At 38.4% G+C, this 19,489-nt stretch overlaps 1 protein-coding gene across 3 annotated transcripts in view; it reads right to left on the bottom strand.

Moving 5' to 3' along the window:
- SLC27A6 (solute carrier family 27 member 6) overlaps positions 1-19,489 on the bottom strand; it is a 139,752-nt gene that overhangs the window by 26,232 nt on the left and 94,031 nt on the right. For 2 of the 3 annotated variants that reach the window (XM_056514652.1, XM_056514653.1), the window contains exon 17: positions 508-714. In XM_056514652.1, coding sequence (XP_056370627.1) covers positions 508-714 — 207 coding nt within the window. Of the gene's footprint in view, positions 1-507; positions 715-8,420; positions 9,206-19,489 lie in introns of those variants that run through there. The other variant, XM_056514659.1, reaches the window with a different exon arrangement.

The raw sequence follows: 19,489 nt of genomic DNA, 5'->3' as shown, positions 1-19,489 counted from the left end.
CTGGAGCACAATTGAGACATCTGTTTCTAAACTAAAAGGCTAGTAACTTAATCCTATTTTCTGTCTCTACAGTGACCTCCATAAAACATGACTTGATGAAAGAGAAACAAATGCCTATTTGCATTTTTCAAGACTATTTGCATGCTTCAAGACTCTTTTTTAAAGTTCTAGGTAAAATCTTAAAAATTTTAGCTAGGCAGTGTTATGTAGTCACAAAATACTATCTATTATGATTGTAAACTGACAAAAAAAGCAATGTTTTATAAACACTTTAGCTGTGAAGTAGCCTCCCATAGTATTTGTACAATGTGGCAGGAAAAAACAAAGCAGAAAACACACAAACCACCAAACAGAAACACCTACTTACAAGAAATATGGTTGTTTTTCTATAGTAATACTTCTAGATGAGAAACACGGCATTTTCCTATTGAGAAACTAGATTTTCAGAAAAATCAAGTTTCTAGATGAAAGCTGAAGGAATATATAGACTCTTTAGCATATCTGTACCTGTTGTTCCCGAAGTAAATATGTATAAAACAGCTGACTTGAGGTTGTTGGCAGAGCATCGATTAACTGGAACAGGGTCTTCAGATGCAGCTTCTATTTTGTCTAGAAGGGTATGCACACCTGGAAACCTGGAGTCTTTGGCCATTATCCAAACACTAACATCTTTTTGAAGTTTAGGAAGAATTTCTTCCAATGTCCCAAGCAAATCTTAAAAATGAACATGAAATAATGTTACTTCCACTATGTCTTCACAAAACTAGAGAATAAATTATTTTTTCTCTTAAAATTTTGCTTCTTATAATACAAAGAGAAATGCAAGTCACCTCCATGGATATAGATTCAATAAAATAACAATGAACAATGAAAATCTGCTGAAAACATGATATAATATTCTAAAAATACTGCTGATCCCCCACGGTCAAATGGTCAACTAGCTCTCAAGGCAAACTTGTGAGCCTTGATTACTACTTCCTATCGCCCACGTGATTTTAGGTAACCCTTGTTAAGACCAGAAAGAAGTGTGGTTAAGTTTCAACTTCAAATAAATCTCAATGAAATCCATGCAAGGCAGATATATACATAACTGGTAATTACAGTACAGGTTTCCTCAGATGCCCTCAACAGCAACCTCACAGAAGTGACTAATTTAAAAAGAAACAGCAGTTTAACTAAGGTTTATTCTGTTGCCTTACCAGAAAAAAAACCAAGAAGTTCCCAGAATAAGTAATAAAGAAAATATATAGAGAGGCCAATCCTTAAATAATCCATTTGATATTTATATTTTGAAGCATTTTTACAATGTCACTTTCTCAGAAGACTGAACAGTCATTAAAGTACTAATCCAGGAAACATATCAAGAACAGGAACAATACTGCTTTCAATAGAACCCATTTACACCTATGTGCTTTGAAACATCTCAGTCTAAGTAATTAATATAGCAAATATTCCTATCTATTTTATTATCTCAGGTTTCATAATGAATAAACAAAGTTGACATGACTCACCCAGAATCTCACAAAGAGCCAGCATTTGAAATCCTGATGTCAACTCCAAACTCACTTCACAAATATTAAATATGGACACCACATGCATAAATTTTATGCCAAAACAACTGAAGATTTTTAATCTTTCAGAATGCTGCCTTTCTAATGACAGACTGATGTAATTATTTTAATTCCTAACATATAAATCTATATCTCTATTACAGATATACAGCCTACTATTATCAACCAAACATGTTTTACAAACCTAAAGTCTAGAGAGTACAAGTTTTATATATTTTTGAGCATTTAGCAAATAGATCTGATATAGTGTAACATTAAAAATTTTGTGTTCTAACTTCCTAGTACTGCAGAATGATTTCAGGAAGGAATCACCCAAATAATTTTAAAAATCTGAAAGATAGACATTGTCCTGATTAAATTACTGGAGCACAGTCCCATTATAGACAGCAACAGAGTGAAAAAATTTAGATAAAAAACAATGTTAAGAAAAGTAGTATTACCTGCAGAAAAGTGATGCAATGAATGTCAAGGTTCCTTGGCACATTAATCCTGTCTTGCTATTGTATTATAGAATTAGAGCATATTTTTGATCAATAAATAGAAAAATACAACTGTACTATTTCTAAAACGTATTAATAAACCAAGTGTGATAAAATGACTATGTACGTATTACTTTTTTATATTGACTTTTGTCTTCCTATTACACACATGTCTCTCAAATATACTAAGGATAGCTTGTGCAGGTGCAAGTTAGATTGAGAACCTAGCAAAAGAAACAGAGGTGTTGGAAGTGACTGGATTCTATTTTTGTTTACAAAAGTAGTAAGAGAACATAGCACTCTCTGCCATTCTTTATTAATGCACTGTCTCCATCTACAATGCAAGTCTGTCAAAATGAAGAGGACTTACCTCTTCTTTTTCTTTTTTCCCCTTTTTGTACATCAAAGGAAGAAAGATGGCAAGTATGAATTTCAACCCTGCAGACACACTCCTTTAAGATTCAGGAATGAGATGAGGACACATTTCCCTTTTAGTAGTCTACAACTTATTTACCCAAAATGGTTAAGATTAATCATCATATTAAACATACACATTCTTTATTTTTTTCCCAATGGCTCTGGAGTTTTTTACTGCTTTTGAACAATTTTTCTTCTGTGCTCAGGAATCTAGTACTTGGAACAATACGTGAATGGCTTGTAATTAAAAGTTATCGTGAAAGAACCTTCCCAGTAGATAGTAGAGAACAGCAGAAACAATAAATGACTTTCTGAATAAAAATAAATAAATAAATAAATAAATAAGGTAAATTAAAGCAGCTGTATTCAAAGTGCCAGAAACTGAAAGTTACTTCTGGAACACACACAAGATGGGGTGTTTGGAGATGACTCTCAGTTGTACTAACATATTTCCAAATACTAAGTCTAATGATGGTCAACTAACATTTGTTCCCCAAAGAGAAAACTTCCATGCCAGACTTTGTGCAGGGCAGCCTAGTCTTTACATATAATTTTTTTTCACCTCTCAGGAAGACACAGCCTTCCTGGAAGAGCTATAATTTGTATATTTCTAGAGGTACCTTGTATTTGCGCTTCATATAGAAAAGCAATTACAGTAAAGCAACTCAGCTATTTAAACTTGGAGTTTCACTCAAGTACGTTATTTACTTTTTACACTATGAAAGTATATTCAGATTTTGGGTTACTTGTTTTGAGAGAAATGCCTCCTCATACTAAATTTGGCAAGTTCCATCTGTGTTGCTTACATTGCTTGCATACAAATGTTCACCATTTATTAATTATTTGGCTCCTACTGGGAAAAAATATCTGGAATTGATCAGGATAGATACATTTTTCCACTTGTGTTTGCTTTCCTTCTTCTCTTAAAGTGCTATTCAACAAACGTTTGTGAAACTGTTACTTTATATTCACATGAATACCTACAGTAACATCAGTTACATCTTTTGAGAAAGCAAGGAAAATATGTTTTGAACTACTTTCCTAGGCTACTAGTTGCACAAAGGTTTTTTATTTTCTAGCAGAGAGATCATGCAGGCTGTTGGCACGGACATAGTCCCACGCTGATGAAAGGAATACATTAGATTATGAGATCAGTTTGTACTGAACAGAAAGTTACTCAGAAAGAAAACTCCAAGAAATAGTTCTTACATAACTTTGATGTGTACCCTGGCTGATATGTTCAGGAAGTTGTATCAAGTCCGAACTCTTCCCCACGCTGTCTGCCCCCAGAAAATAATTGATCCCCCAAGTGACTCAGCATGGCTTCTCATAAAGTAGTAATAGCAGAAAAGTCGCTGTGGCTCAGGATCAGTGCTGGAATCCTGAAGCACCACTAAAGGGAGTAAAAGCAATAAAATATAAACCACCATGAAAATCACCGTTAGATCTTTTTTTCCACTCAAAGACCATCTGGGACAGGACACAGACTAGAGTAGAAGCAAGTGATCAAAGAGATATGGTGTCTAACAAAGCAGGTATCTTGCATTCTATGATCCCCTTCCAATAAATGTTTAGGTCTAAATAGCTTTTTAGTCCAAATAGATAGAATTGATTTTGATAGAGTCCATTATTTTTTTCATTCGGTGACTAACATGACAGATGAGACTTTTACTTGTATGCAACATCAAATGACTTAAATTTACAAATACCAAAAAGTACTTTGCTTACTCTCTTTCTCCAGGACGTGGGCATGCTTCTGTCTAGCTCAGAATACACTCAGCAGCAGCAGAAAGCATTGCCAGTACCTCAAGAGTAAAGAATCCTGCCCAGAAAAATGCAATACAGCTGGGAGACGTACCAGTTCTGTACAGAACTGCAAAATCACAAGATGGCTGTGAATAGAAGGGGCCTCTGGAGGTCACCTCAGTCCGATCTCCCTGCTAAAGCAGAGCCACATAGAGCAGCCTGCCCACACGTGTCTGTGCAGCATGCACACTCCCTTAATAGCCTTTGTTATCAGGACTGGTGTAAATCAATCTCATGGAGTTTAGAGAGCAATCCTTTAACAGAATCCTTGCATCAGAAGTCATGATGGCAGCCTGCGATGTCCTGCTCTGGGCTAAACTCTGCCCAATAGGTGCAGACTAGAGATGTCCTGGCATAAAAATTCCATTTGTGCATTTCTGGTGGGTCACTAAATTGTATGTGCTGTTTAGTAGTATTGCTGTTACACTGCTATAGATGCAATGATACAACAATGCTGCGTAATCCCTTCTTCAAGCAAGACTTCAATCAATAGAAATATTCCCCAAAATGGACATAGTGCCTTAAAAGATGTCTTCATTTTAAGCACTACCTTACCTCCTCTTGTGGTTGAACCAACAGCTTTTAAACAACTAAGGGTGGCCTAGTCTGGCAACAAATTTGTAAGAATGAACACCTTTTGAAAGAGAACAACATACAGCTTCTTTCTTTCTCTTTTACAAGTTCCCCATTGACTTACAAGTTAGTTAGCTACTGTTTTAATAAAAATGCAGTTTGAAACTAGCTTTTGAATCTCTTTCAAGAAACATTCCCCAAAATGGGAGTGGTGGGAGAAAATGTTTCTGGGAATAGAAGTGTGAGAAGGTTAAGTAACAAACTAAAGCAAGAGCTAAATACTCTGGGAACACAGCAGACAAATGAGAGTAGTTAAAGTAAAAAACTCTCTCTCTGACACAAAGACAAATTAAATTACTAGAAAGGAACAGAAAGACTAAATATTGGCAAATAATAGAATCTGTATTTGCCTTTTAACCCGAGCCCTGATGAGAAGAAAAAAAATTTATTTTATTGCACTAAATGAATTAAAAGAGCATTAGTGTTATAGAAAAAAAAAATCAGACTTTTAGAGACTGCCATTTCATATAAGAAACCAACAAGAGGAAGAAACTTTGAAGTTCTTATAACATATTTGGGGCTTAAGAATAAAACATTTAGTTGCTGAGTTCATAGAATACAATTAGGCAAAATCAAACCCATAAACTTAAATACTACTAAAACAGTCTGAACTAAAGTTACCAAAAGCAATCCAAGTATAATGAATTGTCCGATCAGAAAAAAGACTGATTCCAAGTGCTGAAGCAGAGACAAGATAATACTAATTGGATGGGGTAACCAAACCACAATGCCTGAAAAATATGCAGGCACACAACAAAAGTGAGAAGTAAAAAATAACATGTGAGAGTGATCTTACAAGAGGCACTATGAAAAATGGAACCAGGTATGGAAGAAAATGCAACCATAAATAGTATCAAGCCTAATTGTATGGAGGTATCACATTTGTAAAAAATAAAAGCATTTTCGAAAATAAGGTACAAGAAAGCTTCAAGATGTAATCATCTCACACAAAGGGAGACTACATCATCATTCTGAGCAGGGAAGATTTAGCCATAAACAATCATCACTGGGAATTGCTTCAGACAGCAGCTGAAGGTGGAAGGTTCCCTTCAGCATGAAACCTTAATATTAACTAGATATACAGTAAGATATAACACTAAAACCTGTATACAGGATCCTGTTCTAATGTGCTATTACAGACAAATATTTCAAATGCAAATTTGGTCTTGCTGAGCACAAGCAGTCAAATTGTTAAGGGGATAATTTATGCTGCAGTCTATGAATAAGACCAAAGGTCATCCAAAACACTGAAGATACAATCTGTAATTTTTTAAAGAAATATAATTGCTATTCTAACCTGCATTTCTTTGTGGAGGGTGAAAAACCTACGCATTTTTTAAAGGAATTTCACCATGCAGAAATACTGCCATTACATACTATTCTCTGATTTTAAAAAACAGTCTTAATTGCCAGACATGATGCCTGCCTATGGCAATGACAGATATGAGACCACAAGTTGATTTGTTTTAGTGTAAATACTTTGAAAAACAAAATACACCATGTTCAACCTATCCAGACTTCTATGAAAATGGTGCCATGAGGAAAACGAAAAACTCATGTCCATTGATGAGGAAGAATTCCTTGATACTCACACTAACACTGGATGAAAAGTTGTTTAATAGACCTCTAAGAATTATCTAACTGACTGTGTAACCCCAGTATTAAACATTGCTCTGCAATTGTTATAAACATTCGGGGAAAATTATTATCTATAATAATTAGGTACAATATGTTTTTTTCAAGAGTGGTATAAGTTAGGCCTCACAATCACTGGTCTGTGTATAAACTTCCAGTTGCTAAATCTGGACTCCTTTGGAACAACTTTAACTCCTTTTACAGCTTTTCAGCTTTTTTTTTTTTTTTTTTTTTTTTTTTTTTAAATAAAGAAGCCTATAAGTCTGAAGAAAAATACTGAGAAGACTTATGGGACTGACAGACTTACAGCAAACACTAAAAGCCATTAATACAGTAAGAAGACCAAAAGGTAAAATACCAGCCAAGAGATTAATTTGTTGGTATTTCTGTCTGCACAGAGGTCTTCCCTTGCGAACAGAGGCAGAATCCCAGAAGAACCTAGTACAACACAGTTGCTCTTACTATCTGCAGCTGGTAGCAGATTAAGAGTGAAGAAACATTGTTCCTAGCCCTGCTCTATAAACGCTTTTTTTAAAAAAAACCTTCCCTCAGACACAAGCTTAGATTCAAAGTTTCTCCCTCGCCACAGTCAACGATCAGGAAGTTCCTGAAGATTCATTCCCTTCCTCAAATCATTCACTCTAAAGTATCTACTCATAAAAAGGAGCTAAACAAGATTTTTTTAAAATTAAGTAAGAAGGCAAAATGAAAAGCTGTCAGTTCAGAAGTCTTGTTATCATGTATTTGGATTATATTTAAATTTGCTTTTGTTTCATTGGTTTGTTTTAATTACCAAACATCTTCAACCAGCAAACCATACAGAATCAGAATGACAAGATTTATAATTTTAAAGTGTGCAAGGGAAAAATCTTAAATGCATTTTTGAAAACACAACTTCATAGCAGCAGAGAACAGATGGAAGAAAATTCTATCATTTGGGTGTAAGCCCCCACAACTTGTGTAACAGGAGCATAACAAGAAGATGTGCAACAGAAAAAAGGCAAAGGAGAGCTGAAACAATACTTTTAGAGAGGAGGGACAACATTAATATGCAATATTTTGATATATTTTTTTCCAATCAAGTGTCAAGCTTCTGTGTGGTCTTTGAGCCTCGCAGGCTCACTTTCACTTGATCATAAATGCTATGGAAAATTTATGTTTTGGATCTGTCTTCAGTTTATACGTCTATCTGACTAAGCCAAATTTGAACATACAAATTTTAAATTATTTTGTAGCATTTAATAAAAATTTAATACTCCAGAAGGTTGCACCGCACACAGTACCATCCCTATTCAAACACAGCAATTTCTTCTACAATCCAATACCAAGTTTGTTATTATCAAACTCCTATGTACTGTACTCCAAAAACTTTATTCCTGGAAAATTGTCGTACCTCTGCAAATAGCTAAGCACCAGAGGCTGTACAGTCCAGGCTTAGACCTTCCAATTTTGCAGTGTGTTTGATCAGTAGAAAGACAGGGAGATAGTACAGGAGAATAAAGTACACTACTTAAATAAGATTAAATTTGACTATTTGAGAAGTAATGGAAAAGTATTCTTAACAGATCATTTTAATGCTTTTAGACCCCTTTAAGCTTTTACTGAAGCAATTAAGCACTTGGAACAGGCTGTACTTAGATGATGAAAACTCTCCTGCAATACACATTTTTTAAGAAAAGGTTAAATGGTTTTTCACAAAGCATGGATACAATTGATTCTGCCTGAGAGGCTAAAGCTTTATAAAATCTTCAAGTCCCCTCCAGCCCTGTGTTTCTTTCACATCTGTAAATCAGGTTCCAATAAACTATCTGGAGGGTCAGATATGTGTGAGGATGTAACATTAAAGGCTTTGGATGTAGGAATGAGGAGCATACCCTACCTGCTCCCACAACCAGTATCTTGGGCTCACAGCTACTGACACAGTGCAGGAGAGATCTGAAGCGGACATTGAAGTTGAGGAACGCCACCACGCAGCCCAGCTTGGCCAGTCCGAACCACACGTGGATGAAGTCTGGCTCGTTCCCCATCAGCAAGGCCACCGTGTCTCCCTTCTTCAGAGCCTCGTGCTGCAGGAAGACCTGCGCTATCCTGTTACTCCTCCGGTCCACATCCCTGTAGCTGTGAACGGTCCCTTCGTAGATGAGGAACGGTTTGTGGGGCTGCTTCTCCGCCAGCTTCACGAACTTGTCCAGGACGGTGACAACCCTCCCTTGCAGCCGGTACATCTCCATCCTCAGCCCATAGGTGAACACTTTGAGCAGGTATCTCAGGTCGGCCCAGAAGTAGGGGAAGAGGAGTTTCTGGATGAAGTGCAAGGAAAGAATCCCGACGGCAGCCCCCGGTACCCAGGAGGGCGGCACTGGGAGCGGGTACAGGTCGTCCCAGCCACGCATCTCCCCGCAGCCGGGCAGCCGGGCACACGGCCGGGCAGGGCGAGGAGGCGAAGGCCGGCAGGGGCTGAGGCTCTTCCCGCCCTCTCCTCCTCCGCAGCGGGACGCCCGGGCCAACACCGCTCAGGAGCTATAGAGACAGGGAGCACGGACGGCGCCCGCCTCAGGCAGCCCCGGCACGGCCGGAGCGCCCGCCCGCCTCAGGCTCGCCGCACCTGCGGGCGGCCCGGGGGAGCGGGGCGGGAGTGCCTGCGCGGCCCGCGCACGGCGGAGGCCGGACACCTTCTCCCCCTCGGCCCCGGCACTCACGGACAGCGCCCGCCCGCTGCTGCGGCTGCTGCTGCTGTCGGCGAGGCGGCGGCCGCCGCTCCCTGAGCCGGTTGCATAAGGCGCGATCTCCCTCCCGCCCAAGCCCTCGGCCCGGGGTTGGCTCCCGGGGAAGGCGGCGGCGGCCGAGCGCAGGAAGCCTCGCCCCGGGCCGAGGCGGCGGTTCGGAGCTCCGGGCGCGGCCCCGCGGAGGGCGGGGGCGGGCGCTGGGGGCAGGTGGCTCCCGCCGGCCGGGCCCGCCCCGCCCCGCCGGGCCCGGGAGCTCGGCCCGCTGGGTCCCGCCGGACCCGGGACCCGGGAGCTCGGCCCCGCTGGGTTCCGCCGGGACCCGCCGGGCCCGGGAGCTCGGCCCCGCTGGGTCCCGCCGGGCCCGGGACCCGGGAGCTCGGCCCCGCTGGGTTCTGCCGGGCCCGGGACCCGGGACCCGCCGGAGCTCGGCCCCGCCCTCGGCCCCACAGGAGCGGAGAGGAGCAGGCACCTGGAGAATGGAGCTGTGTTCCCGACTCTCTCTAGCACTGTTTCTTTCTGTTTTACCACTAAATTCGAGGCTTGATTAGATTAAGAATGCATAGACACAGGTCTGTGTCCTGGGGTGACTAGAGGCACCCCAGTCGGAGGTTTCCTCCCAAATTTTGCCCTAAACCGGGACAGTCTGGTATACGAATGCTAGCTGGACATGCATTGAAAACAAATTCAAGCCAGCCCCGGCAAGTTTAATAGTGCAAAACTAGATTATGAGTAGATTTCACGCCGCTTTAAAGAAGAACCTGTCAGTAGCTGACAGGTTTTTATTGATACTGTAGTGTTCCTTACTTGGAAAGGGCAGTGGATGTGTATATTCTGTGCTAGCTAAGTGCACATTTACAGAAAGAAGTATTGAGTTTGTCAGCTGGTGAAAATCCCTTCTTCCTGAAAGACGTTCTGTGAGAATACAGTGTTCCAACTTACTTTTCTTAGGTGGAGATAACTTAAAGGGCTAGAAATTTAAAATGTCTTCAAAGTAACTAATAGGTAGATTAAATGCTGCATTAACCTGTGCTTAACATACAAAACTGGCTGTAGGTGTTTGACTGGCTGGAGTTTGGCTGTTCTGTTGCTACAGAAATGCGCATAAATAATGAATAAGGGAAAATGCCGTGACTTGTAAGGAAGATGCATATTTATGTATTGATTTGAAGGAAGATAGAGGTTGCCAGATACTCCTGTTTGCTTTGAAGAAGGCAGAGAGAAAGCAGAAGTCACAGCAGGTCAGGTCAATGAAAAGCTCTGGGCATATGGATGGGAGTGAGAGGAAAATAAATAGATAATTGATAGAGTACAAAAGTAAGATAAATACAGAATGGGCTGTGGATAAGAGACACATATTTTAAATATAGTGTGCTCTGGGCTAAAAATCAGCCAGGCAACATTGTATTTACTAAAGTGACTAATGATTAGTGTGTCAGCACAAGTCACGAGAAGAAAGAGAGGAAAAATTTTATATCTTAGATGTTATCAGTGCTGCTAATCCCCAAAACCTGAAATGATGAGCTAGACCTTAACATAAAAACTCTGGTATTCTGAAATATGCAGTTTCAAAGCAAAATTGTAGGTTTCTGGTCTCTGAATTGTCCCTTTTCCTGTTAATTCTACATAGAAATTATATTGATCCTCCCTACTCAGTATCCAAGGTACTTGTAAACATGAACAATAACTTATTTCTTATATCCTCCTGAAGGGAGACAGGACAATTCTCTAATGCATGAGTTATTTTCCAGTAGTTTTCTGGTCTGTTATAAAAATTGATAAGATGAGCCAAGAAATATCAATAGGTAATGGAAAAGTCACATAACTCAGGTGAAGCCACGCTGGAATTGGATTCAAACCCTGCTTAAGGCAGAATTCCTTTGGGATATGGGATAAATCCCTTACAACATCCCCAAACAGGGTTATTTAGTCAAGCCACATGCCTAACTTTACACCTTAAATCCCTCTTAGTCCCTTGATTTGATGGTTACACAAGCAACTATAGATTAAGACACGAGAATCTGATGTTTCTATTCTATCCTAAGTGAAGTGGTAGCTGGTCTAGCACCTAAAGTTAGGAGGTGGGTTAGGAATTAGTTAAATTCACCTACAAAATTTTTGCTCTCTATAGCTTTGTTTCTTTATCCCATGGAAATACATGCACATTAGTTAATTTTTTTAAAGTAAACAGCATAGAATTTGAATGGCTCAAATTAATTTTTTTTCATGTTAACTAGTTAATATCAGCAGTTAAGGTACAATTATCTGCATGCATGGGTTGTGTGTAACATCAATGGTTAGGAGAACATGAGTTGCCATATGCATTGAATAAATTGTTGGAAAAAATAGTTGTCTAGGAAAAGAGACATATCTTATTATGAGAATAAAATTAGTAATATAGCATGTAGTTGCAAGTGGTACATCCATATTGTGAAGAAACCTTAATTAAAACTATTCCAAAGGTTAACTCAAAAAAAAACCCTCTAGAAAATTGTCATATTTTAAATGTAGTGATATTTGTTTTAAAGTAAATAAAACCCCAAAAGTATAGTGAAAAATTACCTGTTCATTGAATTCTTTTTAAATGTCATAAGCTGGAATCTAATTTACTTTTGACATTATGTAGAACACATAAACCCATACCACAGACAAACCACTGAGTCCTGAATTATTTAGTAGGCTGTAATTATCCTGCTCAATTTCATTTCAACAGAAAACATTTTGATGCCTGAGAGTGTGCTATGACCCAATAGTGAAATATAAAGGAGTTTAATTTTTCACTGGTGGAACTCATATGTGAGAAGTTTTTGTTTCTTTTTTTTTTTTTTTTTTTAAATGTGGTTAGATAAAGTATTTCCCTGTACCAAAATCTCAATATTGCAAGAAAACATGTCCTGATTACAGAAACACATCTGCAGTGTAAAAAACCTAAAAAAATGTTACCATTTTGACATATTGAACCTTTTAATATCCAAATAGCACAATATGGTGCTGTACATACATTTTATTAACTCTGAAGCTGGCTAATATGCCTATGGGAATTTGCTTGGACTATTTTATTGACATAAGTATCAACTTGGGGGACGGAGAGGGAAGCTATTTTAAATAAGATTTTTTTGATGTATGGAGTTTTTGGGTCCCCTTCAGAATTTACCTAATGAGGTAAATTCTGAAGTGTCAGCTATATTCTAATTTCTTATTAAAGTAATTTTAAAGTAGTGACTTTTTAAAATCTGAAATAAAAGTTTTGAAATTTACAACAGAAAGAGATTAAATAGAAATTTTTTCAAGAATAAAACCTATGACTTAAAGATACATTCCTGGCTTTTCAGAGTGTCAGAATACTGTAATATGGAAGAGGAAGAAAACTGCATCATATTCTGGATATTGTCTTGCAGATTGTCCACCACTATTGAATTATTCCTTTTTTATATTTATATTACATAAATATATTAATAGTATATATATTCTATTTTAAAATATATATTCTATTTTAAAATATAATCCAGAAGATTAAATTAAAATGAAAATGCAATTTCCTGATCTTCACATCTCATTTTTCAATTCCATTCCCATTAAAGTCCAAGTAATTGTGTCTGATAATTTAATAATAACCAGAGGTTAGCTGTGAAGCATATGTCTAGCAAAGTCTAAAATCTTTAGTCTGAAATTGAACAAGTAATAAGCAAACCAGAATCTGATGTCTGGGTGGCCAGTAAGCAAGTCATAATGATGAAACAGCCATACAAAACTAACTCTTGAGTAATAATGTCCCTTTGGAATTTGGGGAATGAATAGTGTAGTAATACTACAACTATTACAGAGACCTGAGGAGGTAAAGTTTAAAGTTTTTTTCACGGCACAGACCAAACATTATGGAAGTTTTTCATCATATAAAAGCATTTAGGATTCAAATCCATAGGAAATGAAAATTTAACTTTTATAATATTTTGGAATGCTTGCTTATTCTGTAATTGTGTGAGGACATTAATTTGAGATACTTAGATACAGCGCCTTGCCTCAAGTCATTCACTTACAGCATGTCAACACTACGGACTTGTGGCAACCTTTCAAAGATGTAGAGAAATATCATGTCTAGCACATGACATTTTATTAACACTAAGCTTTATTATTAATATAATAAATAATTTTAAACCCTCCCCCCAATTTTATTTATCATTTTAATTAGCTTTGAATAGGCTGTACAGGTAAATTTGTAGTTCTGCCTGAATTCATGAAAATATGTTTGTACTAGGAGCCATATATACTAGCACCCTAGTAAAATTTAGCCAAAAGCTTCCAAAGAAGCATACTGAAATATTAAAATTTTCTAAGTCCTAGAATAACTTTGTGGACTGCTGATGGAATGAGTTCACAACAGTGAGCCTCTTGGTCCTGAAGAGATAGACCTGGGGTTCAGTCCTATCCTACTGTCATCCGGAAGTGATGTGAATTGAGCAAGCTATCAGTTTGTACATTTGATATGAAATATATAGAATTATATAGAAGGATTTCACATTGTAGTCTGATGATCTCAAAACAGCTGTTTTGACTTTACTCATTCCTTAGCTCTTGCCTTGCTCATCAGGTATAAAACACGGCACTGACCTGTCAAAGGGATGCATACTTTACATGGCTCTAAAGGACAGGCCATCATTCACACAGCAAGATGAAATAAGAGCCAGATGAAAAGTAGAATCTGAGTATAAATCCTTTATAAAGGATATTCTGGTGCCATCTCAGGTGTAAGGTAAACAAGAAGATATGAAAGCATGGAGAAATCCCAGACAGGACACGAATTGAAATAGAGAAGGAAACAGACTTCTCCTCAGTATGAAGTGCCATCATTTTCACATTTTTTAATAGATAATTTGTTGACCTCTAGTTTAATTTGACTCATGTTATGGGTGATTTGAAAATAGCTTAAAATTTTTTGGAAGTTATATGCCTTGATTTTTTTTGTTATTCTTAAAATGGTTCTAGACTAGCACTGCAGAGCAAGTATCCCAATTTGTTGTTCTTTTCATGTCAAGTAACAAAAGCATTATTTTACATAACCTTAGCTGGCTTGGAGTAGGATGACATAAGAGTCTAGAAGAAATGTTCCAGTGACTGTCAGGGAAATTTTCTGGCATGTTGGCCTATGTCAAAACAGCATAGAACAGAAGAGGCATGAAAGCCACGAGCAAAACTTCAACAATATGTAACTGTCTCTAAGAAATCATATTTGAGCAATATGCCTACCATATCCATATCCATATCCATATCCATATCCATATCCATATTCATTGTTTGCTTCTGCTTTGTAGGTATGTGCTAGGCTTTTAAATTTTAATTTAAAAGAAATTTTTTAAAGTAAACAACTCTCAGATCAGGGTGTTTTCAGTAAGTACCAGTTGGAAGTATTCAGTGTTTTCATTATCATGCTGAATTTCTAGGTGAAAGGGCTGCTGAACTCATCTTTCAAAGGATTAGAACAGGGTGTTTGCTTTCTGTGCCTTCAGGCACGCATAAGATAGTTTTCAACTTGCCTCTGCTTTCTGAGCTTTCATGTTTGCAACACAGTTTAACAGTATGCCAGAGGACATCTGCCCTTTATCTGTGCTTTCATTGTTTTGTGCTTTGATTGTATTTGAAATTTTATCTGATGACCATGACGATAGTATTATCAATGTTAGCCAGTATAAAAGTTAATTTCTGTGACCTCTTCTTGTAACAAGTACTTCCCTGTACTTGTACTACTATTTATGATACTGTCTCTATTTTTTAAGAAGTTAGGTCTTCTATATGGAACAATATTTTCAGAAATACTTTGCTATCTGGTGTAACTGGGCTATATACTAAAATACTGACTTTTTAAAATTCAGTAGCAAAAGCTTTCACTCATTTTCTTAGATTTCTTGTCGTGTTCCTTTTCTGTGGTATGGAAATGAAGAGGGAAAATGACTCTCTTGAAAGCCCAAGAAGCAACTTAAAACAGGAGAGGGAGAAAAGAATTTAAAGTATTTAAGATTTACAGGTACTTGTACTTCTCTGCACATGTTTAAGTATTTCTGAATCCTGAAACCACAGTCATTTTGTGGTGCAAGAGACTCATTCCTCAAGTATCTTTTACGTAAACCCTGTTCAATGTGATTGTCAATCACAGTGATCTTGTATTAAGTTTGATGGATTGAGTTGGTGTGTTGTTGTGCTACTAACACAGCTAATAACCGTTTCTGGCACATACAGATTTTGCTTGCTTGGAGCAATGTTTAACATGCTCCTTATGGTTCTCTTTTTTCCCCCTTTTGCCCTCCACAAGGCAACTTACTTTGAGAGATGATGGAGATAAAACTTATTCCTTTTCCTATTCCTGTGGCTCCATTATACATAGCAGCAATAGCAGAGCTACTCAGCAGCCTGAGGAACAAAACAGGTGCTGAGGATGCCCCTGACACAGGCAAAAGCTCCCTCCCTGACCACAGGGCAGTCTGGCTGCTCCTGAATGCACGAGATCTGGGGTACTTCAATATAGGAGCTGCCAGAAGTTCCAGACAAGGCGTGATAATGGATCAGGTCCAGGGTAGGCGATGAGGCCAGAGTTGGACTAGAGACAATGATACAGCAGTGTCCATCCACAGGGTAGAACAGCTCAGGTCAGTGTGGCTGCCTAGCCCTGAACTTAGACCCTTTGGAGCCTTTGGGTGGAGGGGAGAATATCCCAAGTAATTGCTGGTTTGAACCATTAGGGCAAATTTATGTCACTAGCTGTTACTTGAGTCTTGCAGGTTCTAAGAAGCTGATAGAGCCTCATATCTTTTGCAGTTTTCTGAGAAGTATTTCTGAAAAAAAAACCAACCCTTTTATATTCAATCAAGGAACTTGTCATATGAACTGCAGATGAAATCTGTCATTTTCAATCACCTTGACTGATAAACCTCATAAGGCTAATGGGGAACAAATGTAGGAAAAAAGTTAATGAGGAACAAATAAGCTGACAAAATCACATACTTTAATATCATTAACTTTACATTTATGTGATATAGTCTCCACTACATGCAAAGAAAATATCTTTTGTATGTATCATTTTATGGTGTTTGTAAGATTTAAGCCATGAACATTTCAGACAAATTGGCCATTTTCTTAGTTTCTAACTGCCTGGGGTGAGTCTGTGTTATTAAGTGGTTATCTTAAAAATGAGGAGGTAAGTATGTAGGTATCTTCAAATACTAGTCTGGTAATAAAAGAAAAAAGAACATGGTAACCACAAGGCAAGTATAGGCATTTTAAACTCAGCATTATGTGAGTAAATAACTATGCTTTTATTTCTGGAAGGAGTTTTCTTGCCAAAAACTTCATCTGGATGGAGTTGAATAACTTCTTAAATCTATATGAATGATCTTGTTGCAAAATGATTTCATGGCAAGAAAACAAAATTGTGTTGAGAAAGAAATTTTTAAGGATATGGCTGTTTGCAAGCAGCATTTTTTAAATAAATGATTCGCTGAAATCTAGATCAGTAGTCTGTGTTGTACACTAGTTCCTTAACCACCTAATAACAATTGGCCTATTGGCTATTCTGCAGCTTCATAGTCTTGTTACAATGGCGTTAACAGACCACATGCAGCATGAGTTAGTAGTCAGGAAATAGTTAGTAGTTAGGAAATGACAGGATAATCCTGTTTTGTCTTCTCTCCACTAGAATGCTGTTTGCTCAGGTCCTACCATGTCAACAGCATTGAAAATAACTTTAAAAGGTAGTGAGATCTACTTTCTACTGAAAGGAAAATGAATTCTGGAAGATTTCTCAAGGTCAGCTGATCATCAAACCATGTACAAAAATGACCAGCCAAAATGGTCTCACTGGAATAATTTGTTGTTAATATGCCTTCCTACATTTCCATGTGTCTGCAAACCTTAATAACTGAAAACTAACAGTGCAGGCAAATCACCTTACAAGTTGCTTTCTCAATTGCAACATTATGCTGAGACAGGAAAGTCTTTGCCTGACTAGCTTGTGTAATGATCAAAGCAGACAATTGCATTTCTGGAGCAAGAAAAAACACAAACTGCAGAAGAGTTTCACTTCTGTGACGGCAGTGACTACAGCATTCTGCCTAGACAGCACAGGCTCAGGCATGGCAATTAGTCTCTTCTATCATGCATTCTTTTCTGTTAGTAGCTCAGTGAAGACCTCTCACCTGTTAAAGCAGGTTAAAACAAGAGCTGGAGGTGGGGTGGGGGTGTTAGCCCTTTTTTTTTTTTTTTTTCTTTTTATCTTTTTTTTTTTTTTTTTCCTTTTTTTTTTTTTTTTTTTTTTCCAGGCATCTTCTGACAATGGGGGCGAGAAAGAATGAAGATAAACAAGGGGAAAGGTGCAGTAGGAAGGACAGAGAGGCCAATGATGGGCTGCACATCCTGCCTGCTTTCCTGTGCCCTGTCCCTCAGCATTACATTGCTTTCCAAATGTTGGGTATAGGCTCTTAGCATTGTGAGAACTCAAGGAAGGGCAGTGGTGGTAAGGAAAGAAACCACATGCCATAAGGCCTGACAGTTATTCCAAATTTCATACTGACTATTTGTTCAACTGAAATTAAAGCTCAGAAGTCTTTACTATGCTTATATATTTCAGAAATAAAGTATTCATTTGCATCATTTTTTCTGAAAGTCTTTTGTGCCTTATTATTCATTTTAGGCTCTTGCCTTGAAATGTGAAAAGGGCTGTGTCTGGAAGTGGCTAAAAATCCTTTTCTAAAGTAGTTTTGAGTGTACTCACAATTTGGTTACTCCATCTTTATGTTTATTTAATAACTAAATTATTTCATTTGTGTGCTTTGCAAATACCATATTCACAAACTAGTAGTTAGTGAAGTATCTTGAAGAAGGTTTCCACAGTAATTTTTAGTTAAAAATTCCAGAGTCATCTCCTTGAAATTTTAAAACCAGAAAAATTATGTGTGAGGTATCCCTAAATATAATCTAGGCAAAGGATCAGCCATTAAACATGCTTCTCTGTTAAGGATTCCACAATGAACAGTTCTGTTATTTTTAAACAGTTTTTCTACACAAAGCTTATTTTTAAGGTATTGTCAGTTGAAATTGCTAAATACTGCTGCAAGTGTAGAAGAGCCATTTGACAGGTTTGGCAGAAGATAATATAGAATTACTGCTAAATAAAATTATTTTCTCATCCCAACAGGCAGACTCCAAATGTTAATTTACTGTCTCTAGCACTCAGAAGCAGAATAAGACACATATCATCATCCCTACCATGTTTCTTCACAAACCCCACTGTAAGGCTGTGGAAGCATCTCTGTCTCTGAAAGCCTTTTTTGTTAAAAATGTCTCAGGCTTCAAGGCAAAATATAGAATGATTAGGAGGTTTTGTAATGGAAGTGGTACTTGTGTTAAGGTTATCTAACTCTATTCATTTTTATTGTGTGTTGGGGATTGGGGTTGGTTCCCTTACTTTTTTTTCTCTTCTCTCTGGAGAACTTTTCCCATTCTTATGCTAAGAAAGCCTGCCAGGCTACACAAAGCTCTTCATGGCTCAAGACAAAGGGATGGGCAGGAGCTGTCTCCCTTTTTTTGCTCGCCAGCAGGGTTGCAGAAGTTGTCTGGGGGCTTCCAGCCCATGCACCAGCCCCACGTGGGGAGCCAGGCTCTCTGCTGTGGGACCCTGCTCTGACGTCTTCTCCGCTTCAGCCTGCTACCTCCGAGCACACAGCCAAGCACACGGTGTGTCCATACACAGGACACACACGGTGAGTGGGGAATCCTTCCTCCACCCTTCTCCCATCTGGGACATGGCGCTGCCGCCTCCCCCCCGCTCCCGCCTGCCGCCTCCGCAGCTGCGCGGGCCCTGCTCCGCTCTCCACCACTGGGACCGAGTGCAGGCAGAGTGTCTGCAGCCAGAAGGGGACTGGAACTGAGTTATTTATTCTGCTTGTTGTTAATTTTCATAGCTGCTGCTCTTTTTCTTTGTCTGGTTAGATATATAAGTAAAGAGCTGTTATTCCTCCCCCCCTTATCTATGCCTGAGAGTCCCTGATTCAAAAATTAGAATAATCAAGAGGGAGAGGCTTTACATTTTCCATCTCGGGAGGAGTTTCTGCCTTTCTTGGCAAGTACCTGTTCTTCAAACCAGGACATTGTGTCCTTGACAATATCATATATTTAAAATTTTTGTCTCAATATGGTGACACTCCTAGTTCATTGATATTGATATTGGTTGTTTTCCTCA

This window comes from Oenanthe melanoleuca, chromosome Z (genome assembly GCF_029582105.1).
Source record: "Oenanthe melanoleuca isolate GR-GAL-2019-014 chromosome Z, OMel1.0, whole genome shotgun sequence".
NCBI classification, from domain to species: Eukaryota; Metazoa; Chordata; class Aves; order Passeriformes; family Muscicapidae; genus Oenanthe; species Oenanthe melanoleuca.
Note: the sequence above shows the minus strand (reverse complement) of the source record. Positions and strands in the feature narration are given on the sequence as shown.